Raw genomic sequence first — 8960 nt, 5'->3', positions numbered from 1 at the left:
TGGATATATCTAGTGAATTACACAAATCAAAAGCTTTATAGCAAACATAAATTTGCTATGGAGCACAATTATACATACTATAGCTATAACATACAAATATGATTTTTATGTTTGTTATGTGAAAGTTGTTCTATTATTAACTACTTCGCTCCACATAACGCTACAAATTAGATATGTGACATTAGTATAGGCTTTTAAGATGGACCATTGGACATGGGCTTGTGAAATGAGATGGCAACTCAATGGACTAGTCCAAATAAAGTTGGTATGGGCTCATTCATGTTTGGATTTGGGCAATTCATCTTTCTTGGGTTTGATATCTCTTAAATTAATATATAGTATAGTAATTATCAAAATCTAGATATGAATTTAATCACATCCATGAACAACTTGGGTAAAGGGAGGAAGCTAATGTATGATTTCTTTGAGGAGCGAGGGTTAACGTTTAATTCGATAATGAACCTATCTATTTATATCTATCAAAGAATTCCTTCTATGCAAGCTATTACTCTATCTAAACCCTCTATATGTCTATATATCAATCAAAGTATACTGAAAAACAATCAATATGTATGATTCAATCAAATTAATTTATCAATATAATCAAAACATATAAAATTTCTATATTGATTATGTACATTATATAAATATATTATACTTAAATATACAAAACCTATATATTTGAAATACCAAAGATTATGATAAAGTTATAAGTCTCATTCATACAATCGTCCTAAAAAAAAGATTTTATCCTCTCAACGTCTAATTTAAATTAATCTAACCTCAAAACTTGATTATTTTTTTTTGTCCATATACATGATAAAGAAGATTTGAAGAAATATCTATTCCTCAAAAGGGTTTAAGCAGAGGTTTTTGTTGTGAGCTTCACTCACTTTAGTTACCTTATCCTCTCTTTCTCTCTTCTCTTTTATCAATTATCATCCAATTCCACCATTAAAGCTGGCTTCTTCAGCCTCATACTCTCCAAGCCCACCATCTTCTCAATGGAGAAAAACTCAAAAATCCCAAAAAAACTGCTTTTTATATGGCATTCACAGTCAAGAATTCCTCAAATTATCCCAAACTTCTTCATTTCCTAAAACACTAAAATTACCTGTAATTCAATTGCCAATTACTGTTCATTCCGAAGTAGTATGTGTATCCACTGATGAGAATCTCACTGAAAATCTTGAAGAATTGGTGAATTTGCAGAAAATCCCAAATGGGTATCCTTTGGTTTTGCAAAAAGAATCTAATAAAAGGGTGTTTATTCAAGACCCACCTTGGGTTTCTTCGCTTTTTATGAATAGTTTGTTTGTTAGAGCTAAACAGGTAAAAGGGGTTAGAAGGGAATTTCGAGAAATTGAGAGGAGGAGAAGGTATGCTATGTTGAGGAGGAGACAGATAAAGGCGGAAACCGAGGCGTGGGAGCAAATGGTGGAGGAATATAGGGAGTTGGAGAGGGAAATGTGTGAGAAGAAACTAGCACCCAATTTGCCCTATGTTAAGAAATTGTTGTTAGGTTGGTTTGAGCCATTAAGGCAAGCTATAGAAAAGGAGCAGAATGCTGAGATGACACAGAAACATAGGACGGCTTATGCGCCACATATTGATTCACTGCCTGCTGATAAAATGGCTGTGATTGTGATGCATAAGTTGATGGGGTTGTTGATGATGGGTGGTAAAGAAGAAAGGTGTGTTCAGGTGGTCCAGGCTGCAGTGCAGATTGGCATGGCAGTTGAGAATGAAGTGAGTGTCACATTTTCAAAATGTTGGTGCTTTTTGTTGCCTGTTTGTGATGTTGTGTTATATTATGCATCCGAATTATGTTTTTTGCATAATGTTTTGTAATGGAACTATGGAACTATGCTATAATAGTAACTAAAGAGGTGATTTTGCATGTTACATTAGAAGTATGGAATGTATAAGGTATACTCGATGAATAGCGAGAAGAAGTAAAAGAAAAAAAAAACTATTAACCAAGGATCTATAGATTAAAATATATACCATTTGAATGATGTCTACTCAAAAAGAAAACCTACTCTGTAATTATCTAAAGGTTATATCTAGACTCTAGAGATATAAGTTGTGGTTTCATTCGGAGACTAATTCTTCCAATTGTTCAAGGGTTTAGGTAATGAATCCTCTCCTCTTTGCAAGTTACTGTTTGACTGAGAACTATGAGTTGTGGTTGTGTTCCAAGAGTTAGTTGACTTTCGGTTTTTTTGTTATGCCTATCAGTCCGATATAAATAGTTCTACTGTTTTTAAGATTTTATGAGCTCCCTCACACTAGACTAGCCCTTAACATGGTTGTTCTCTTTTTGCTGTTTGGCTAGCTCCCTGATCCTGTCTTGTATAGGAGCTAGCATCTCTATTTTTGTAACCATTGCATCTTCTTGATGCCAATCTATGAACTACTTACTTTATCAAAAAAAGAAGTTTGTTGAATTTATGTTAGATCTGTTATCGAGCTTGTATTTTCTCTGATGCAAGTAGAACCTGCTAGTTTGTTTCCTTTTTTCTAAGAACTCAAGTATCATTCTTCAGTAATTATGAATAAGAAAAGCTGGAAGTATCCATCATTTCTGATTATGATTTATAGCGTGTTACTTTAATGGCGCTCCATTCACCTTTCAGTTGGTTATGAAGGTGTTGAGTGGCTCAGGTTGCGCTGCTCAATGCTAGGAATCCTGCCAAAAACATTTCTTTTTAACGTATGTGCTTCCCTCTAACTCCCTGAATTTGCTTCTTTATTTTAGCTAGTTTTGTATAAACAGACTGTCTTATCATGCCAAACTATTTATAGTATCTACCTGTTTAGGGAATTAATGTAGCCACGGATTGTCTTGTTGTTTGGAATACTAAGTGCTATTATGGGGGTAAACACAAAATAACTCATTTTAAAATAATGGTATGCCTGGAATAAGCAAATTGACCTCATCAATGATATTTCTCAGGTTAGGATTCATAATTTCATGGAGAAAACAAAGAAGCACCAAAAACATATGAGTGGAGCTCAAGGTCAAGAAGATATGAGTAGGGAGACAATGATTCTAAGGAAACGTGTCAAAAGCTTGATTAAAAGGAACAGAGTAGTTGAGGTGAGAAAGCTGATGCAAAGTGAAGAACCCGAGTCTTGGGGTCGGGACACACAGGCTAAGGTTTGTTATATAGAAACTTTCTTCGTGATGAGAGCTACTAATCTTTTTAGGTTAAAATCTTATCCTAGTGACTGTTTCTTTGAATCTCATGCAGTTAGGATGCCGTCTTTTAGAATTATTAACAGAAACAGCTTATGTGCAACCTCCAGTGGATCAGTCTGCTGATACTCCTCCTGATATTAGACCTGCATTCAGGCATGTATTCAGAATTGCTACAAGAGATCCAGGGTCAGTGCGTTTTCCTTTTCTTTGATATTTATCTTAAAAAATCACAATATCATACTTCTTATTATTCATAAAAAAAAAGGAGTCTGGAGTAGTGTACTAGACTGCTACATTATGGCATAACAAATCTAACAATAGAAATTGTTTTAGTGATAAGCTGTGTGTAAACTCTGATCCTTAAACTAAAACATGCCAAAAGCATCTCTCCCTAGCTGATTTATCTAGGATGAAGTTCTCATTGTCAAAACACATGCTCCTAGGTGTTAACTTCCAGATAGAAGGTTCGTGTGTTATTTTTCCTTTCACAAAATTGTTTGTTGTTCGTGCAGGAAGAACATTGTCAAGAAGTATGGTGTCATAGAATGTGATCCCTTGGTTGTTGTTGGAGTTGACAGAACAGTAGGTTATACAAACTTCTTTTGCTTTAATCATATTAATATTTTACCATGAGTAAAATTCCTCAGTTTATTTATTTTATAGTATAACTTTAGCGACCCTACGAAAGAGGAGTTGTACTGCAACACTTTGGTTGTATAAAAGCTAGAAGGTCTTGCTGGTTCTGTTTCTTTTTTTACTTGTTATAATGATAGCATGTTATCTCTGCCGATCAAAGATTTTGAATTAGAAAATAACATAGTGGAAGAATGAATTTGACTTGAAACTCCGATACCTGCACTCCACTATGGCCCCATTGTCTAAGCACATCAGGATTGTTGGATTTATTTTCGTTGCTGTCTACCTTGATATTCACAGCCATTTCCTGGGACCTTAAAATTTTACAAACAAAAGCCAAAGATAGAAGTTTACTGACCACCTTCCAGAGAGAGAGGAAATAATTTTTCATTTTAGTCTGTCAAATAAAGAAATATAAAGGAATCACTTGACAGTTTAATGACTCTATTATGCAGTTAATAATGTGACATTGTGCTTCAAACTTCTAATTTTTTTTATTGCAGGTTAAACAGATGATGATTCCTTACGTGCCTATGTTGGTGCCACCCAAAAAATGGAGAGGGTATAATACCTTTTCAACTTTTAATGATAATATCCCCACGATTCGTTATTTAGGTTTTGGTTGTAGTTAATAGGATTAAATTTATGCTAGAACTCATGCTGTAGATTGGAACATGTAAATATGGCTGAACCAGTGTTAGAAGGGGAAAATTCTCTGTTTTTCTTCTGAAGATATTATACAGTTGTAATCGCACACCCTTTGTTCTAGTTCACCTATAAAACTACTCTATCTTATGAAAAAAACATAAATTTATGTGAGAACATTCTCAGGTTTCAAAGAAATTTTAACGGAACTTGACTATCGAGCAATTGTATCTCAGGTATGACAAAGGAGGATACTTGTTCTTGCCTTCGTATTTGATGCGCACTCATGGATCTAGGAGGCAACAAGATGCTGTAAGAAGTGTTCCCGCGAAACAAATGCAGCAAGTTTATGAGGTGAAGTTTGATTCTTAATGTTTCATTCTTTCAGAATGGATGAAGCCAATCCAGTTGCGCAAAATAATGCAGCGAATTGTGCTAAACCTTAAACTAAGTTGCTTCTTTTTGTTCACCTGTTACCTGTGATGTGTTGTAGCTGGATATTTGGAAGGGTTTTCAAATGCTTCAGGTTGTCTAGCACGTTTGATTTTATCAATTCTGCTATCTACTGGATATAACTGTTTATATTCTTCAGTTAATAGTTTTGGCTATGACACATAGATCATACAATACATATTGCATAAAATATAAATAACATGCAAGTCATCTCTAAGATCTGAGATAATATTACATAGTTCCGGTTAGTAGCACAAATACATGTAAATCATCACTAGAATTTGAGATGATATTAGATTTCTGCATTTGTTCAACCTGTGCTGTAAATTTGTTGAATATATTTTTCCTTTTTACCAAATTCATTTAGTACCAACAGTGATTCACTAAATCCATCTTGGGGCTGCTGATAATTAACTTGCTTCAGATTGTTCTCTAAGAGATTTACCTGTGTATTAATTCTTTCTGCACTCATGCAGGCCTTGGATACCTTAGGAAGCACTAAATGGAGAGTGAATAAAAGGATACTTAGTGTGGTTGAGAGTATTTGGGCTGGAGGAGGAAATATTGCTGGCCTAGTGGATCGCAAAGATGTAAGAAACACTTTTGATGTGCTTATCAAAAAAAAAAGAAGAAGATAATGTTCTAATTTTCTGTGTTTGTTCGGGTGCTACTTATAAGTATCTGGTTTTTACTGTGTTACAGGGAGAAATAGCTTGAATTACAATATTATCTTTGTCAATACCAGTCTGCTTAAATGCCATTTTGTATTCTTATGTGGCTGATTCTAAAAGTTTATATTTAAATTTCTTCCCTCTTATTGTCCAAAAAAAATTGCTCCATAGTTCGTAAGTTCATATGCTTAGTGTGTTATTTTGTCTGCTCAATATTTCCACTTCTCTTAGCTGTTCAGATGATGGTTATTGTAAAGACGTTCAGGTGAGTGAAATTTCAAATACCTAGCGCCATTTGTAGGTTGTGTTTCATTGCAAGAAATTGCTTGTTTTTAGGTTCCCATACCAGAGTTGCACTCCGATGATATAATGGAATTGAAAAGGTGGAAATGGAGGGTGAGAAAAGCCAAAAAGATCAACCAAGAGTTGCATTCCCAAAGATGTGACACAGAGCTCAAGCTTTCGGTTAGTCTTCTTTTTGGACTCTTCTTCCTTTCTTTACTTTTTTGGGTTATACTGGAGTGGGATAGGGGGAGTGTGTGTATGTGTGGCAATCCTAATGCCTAAAAAGTAATGCAAACTGCTCAACCTTTGCACATTTAGATCTAGGTTTTAATCTCGACAGAATCATTTCTCATTCTATTAATTGACTCTCGAGGGTTTTAACATTCTAAAACTAGATTTTGCATTTAGTTTCCACATGTGTACATTTTTCTTGTTTATTTAGGAGTAAATTTTGAGCAAGCTTTCTTTGGACTAGGTTGCTCGTAAGTTGAAAGATGAGGAAGGGTTTTATTATCCTCACAATCTCGATTTCCGAGGACGTGCATACCCTATGCATCCCCATTTGAATCACTTGAGCTCTGATCTCTGTCGAGGAATCCTCGAATTTGCTGAAGGACGACCACTAGGAAAGTCAGGATTGCGCTGGCTGAAAGTACATTTAGCAAGTCTTTACGCAGGGGGCATAGAGAAGCTCTGCTATGATGCACGCATTGCATTTGTGGAAAACCATATTGATGACATATTAGATTCAGCACACAATCCTTTAAATGGAAATAGATGGTGGTTAAATGCTGAGGATCCTTTACAGTGCTTAGCAGCTTGCATTAACCTATCAGAAGCTTTGAAAAGTCCGTCACCACATACTGTCATCTCCCACCTGCCTATTCATCAGGTAGAACACTTTCATCATTACTTTTTAAAAAAAAATTCCTGTTCAATTCTCTTTTGTCTGATTTGTTGTTGGTTAATAAATGTAGAAAAGTTAATCCGTGGATAAAAATAAGATAAGTTCCATTGCAAGGAAATAAAAGTTGAAACATTTCTATCTCGAAAACAAAAATAGTAGGCCTTGGACATGTTAACAGTTTTTGCTTCATTTTATTATAGGATGGTTCATGCAATGGCCTACAGCACTATGCAGCTCTGGGAAGAGATAGTGTATGTTTGTTGTTACATTATTTTCTTTGTGATTTTTTACCTTTTTTCAGCTCTGTTTTCTTCTGTTAGTGAATTTTAGCTTGTTCTATGATGTTTATCTTCTGTGAACTTTTCATATATGCTAGAGTAACTCTTTATGTCATCGTCTGAGGTTGTGCAACTTTAACAGATGGAGGCAGCAGCAGTCAATCTAGTTGCTGGAGAGAAACCAGCTGATGTTTATACTGAAATTGCTTTGAGGTATAGTAGAGTGATTGAAATCCATTCTTAATTGACACCTCAAAGCTAAGCTCCCTTTTGTGGAATTTAGGTTAAGCTATTGCTTTTGATATTTTGACCCATGAACCTATTGAGTGCATTTTTGGAAGGATACAAATGTTAAGCATTCATTATTTATATTTTTTGTTCTCATAACCTATATCAACTGTGTAAGAGTTATCTACCCCAGAAAGAAATAAGAGTATTTGCTAAATTTAGTCCTGAAAAATATTTGCTAAATTTTCTTGACGCTAGATGGAATTTCAGGAGGGGAATGGGAAATGACCTTTTCATGTGTGATTAATGTACATACCTGACATTAGATGTAAAACGATAAACCACTTGTTGATGGAAGAAATATGTTCTGGATGGTGGAGGGATATGATGCTCACCATGAGACAGCCGACAAGGATACCTTGGTCTACTTTTTTGCATTTTCTTTTATAAATTAATCAAAATTCAATCGCACCGTTTAACTTATGAAAAAAGAAAAAAGTTCTGTAAACATATTCACCTTACTGCTTCTCTGATTAACTTGTTAAAAATTACACCAATAATATATTTGGGAGAATTTGTGTATTTTGGTTCCACTAGTTATTGTTGAAGACAACTATTGATTGCAGGGTTGATCATATTATCAGAGGAGATAGTACCAAGGACCCTGCTACTGATCCTAATGCTTTACTAGCCAAACTCTTAATTGACCAGGTTTTCATTTGATTATCTGTCTTTTGTATCTTATTGTAGTTATCATTTCTGTTTTAACTTCAAGTAGCTAGGCCTGTTGCTTCTAGTTTTTGAACTTGTACCAAACTACCAATTAAAATATTTGGTGCTGCGGAGACTTTCAGGTTGACAGGAAATTGGTGAAGCAGACAGTAATGACCTCAGTGTATGGTGTTACTTATGTCGGGGCACGTGAACAAATCAAAAGAAGGTTGGAAGAGAAGGGTCTTATCGATGATGATAGGCTGCTATTTACTGCATCTTGCTATGCTGCTAAAGTAAGCATTGATTGTCTAATATTCCCCATGTTTCAATTTGTTTGTCCCACTTTCCTTTTTAAAGAATGCCTCTTTCCTTTTTTTAGCAACTCTTTCATTCCAACTTTTCCACATGACATGTTTAAAACCACAAGATTCAAAAGTCTATTATACTTCCTTAAACTCCGTGCCAAGTCAAAATAGGACGAACAAATTGAAACAGAGGGGAGTATTATAGTAAGCTACTCACAGGTTTCTATTACCTAGTCATATATTCTTAACTTAGGTCACTCAATCTACCTTTTCTAATAATCTACATGAGTTGAGCTTAAATGAAGAAGCATGGTCGGTGAGGATTCATATAGCTGACCCCAACTTGTTTGAGACTGATGTTTGACGCTTAGTGGTAGTTGTTGTTGTTTCCTTTAACTAACACATACGCCATACCTGCATGGGCAAGACGTGGAAGGATTTCATAATTAAATAAAAAGGAATAGTGAGTTTAAACCAGGCTATTGCTTATTACCGTCTTTCAGTATGCATACATATCACTAATTTTCACGGGACTTATCTTTCCTCCCCCATACATACCATAGGCCTAGAAAAAAATTGTCCTAAGAGCTTACTCTATCCACAAAAAAATTGGGGGGGGGGGGGGGGGGGTTT

General features: G+C 35.1%; 1 protein-coding gene across 1 annotated transcript in view; it reads left to right on the top strand.

The window, feature by feature from the left end:
• Positions 1 to 231: 231 nt before the first annotated feature.
• LOC102586229 (DNA-directed RNA polymerase 3, chloroplastic) overlaps positions 232 to 8960 on the top strand; it is a 12805-nt gene continuing 4076 nt past the window's right edge. The window contains exons 1-14 of the mRNA XM_006343665.2: positions 232 to 265; positions 884 to 1749; positions 2960 to 3163; positions 3258 to 3391; positions 3718 to 3787; positions 4345 to 4403; positions 4723 to 4840; positions 5416 to 5529; positions 5947 to 6075; positions 6371 to 6787; positions 7003 to 7053; positions 7223 to 7293; positions 7935 to 8019; positions 8163 to 8315. Of these exons, the coding sequence (XP_006343727.1) occupies positions 232 to 265; positions 884 to 1749; positions 2960 to 3163; positions 3258 to 3391; positions 3718 to 3787; positions 4345 to 4403; positions 4723 to 4840; positions 5416 to 5529; positions 5947 to 6075; positions 6371 to 6787; positions 7003 to 7053; positions 7223 to 7293; positions 7935 to 8019; positions 8163 to 8315 (2505 nt within the window). The remainder of the gene's footprint in view (positions 266 to 883; positions 1750 to 2959; positions 3164 to 3257; positions 3392 to 3717; positions 3788 to 4344; positions 4404 to 4722; positions 4841 to 5415; positions 5530 to 5946; positions 6076 to 6370; positions 6788 to 7002; positions 7054 to 7222; positions 7294 to 7934; positions 8020 to 8162; positions 8316 to 8960) is intronic.

Source organism: Solanum tuberosum, unplaced genomic scaffold (genome assembly GCF_000226075.1).
Source record: "Solanum tuberosum cultivar DM 1-3 516 R44 unplaced genomic scaffold, SolTub_3.0 scf00047, whole genome shotgun sequence".
In the NCBI taxonomy this organism is placed as follows: Eukaryota; Viridiplantae; Streptophyta; class Magnoliopsida; order Solanales; family Solanaceae; genus Solanum; species Solanum tuberosum.
This window is presented reverse-complemented; position numbering and strand designations above follow the sequence as displayed.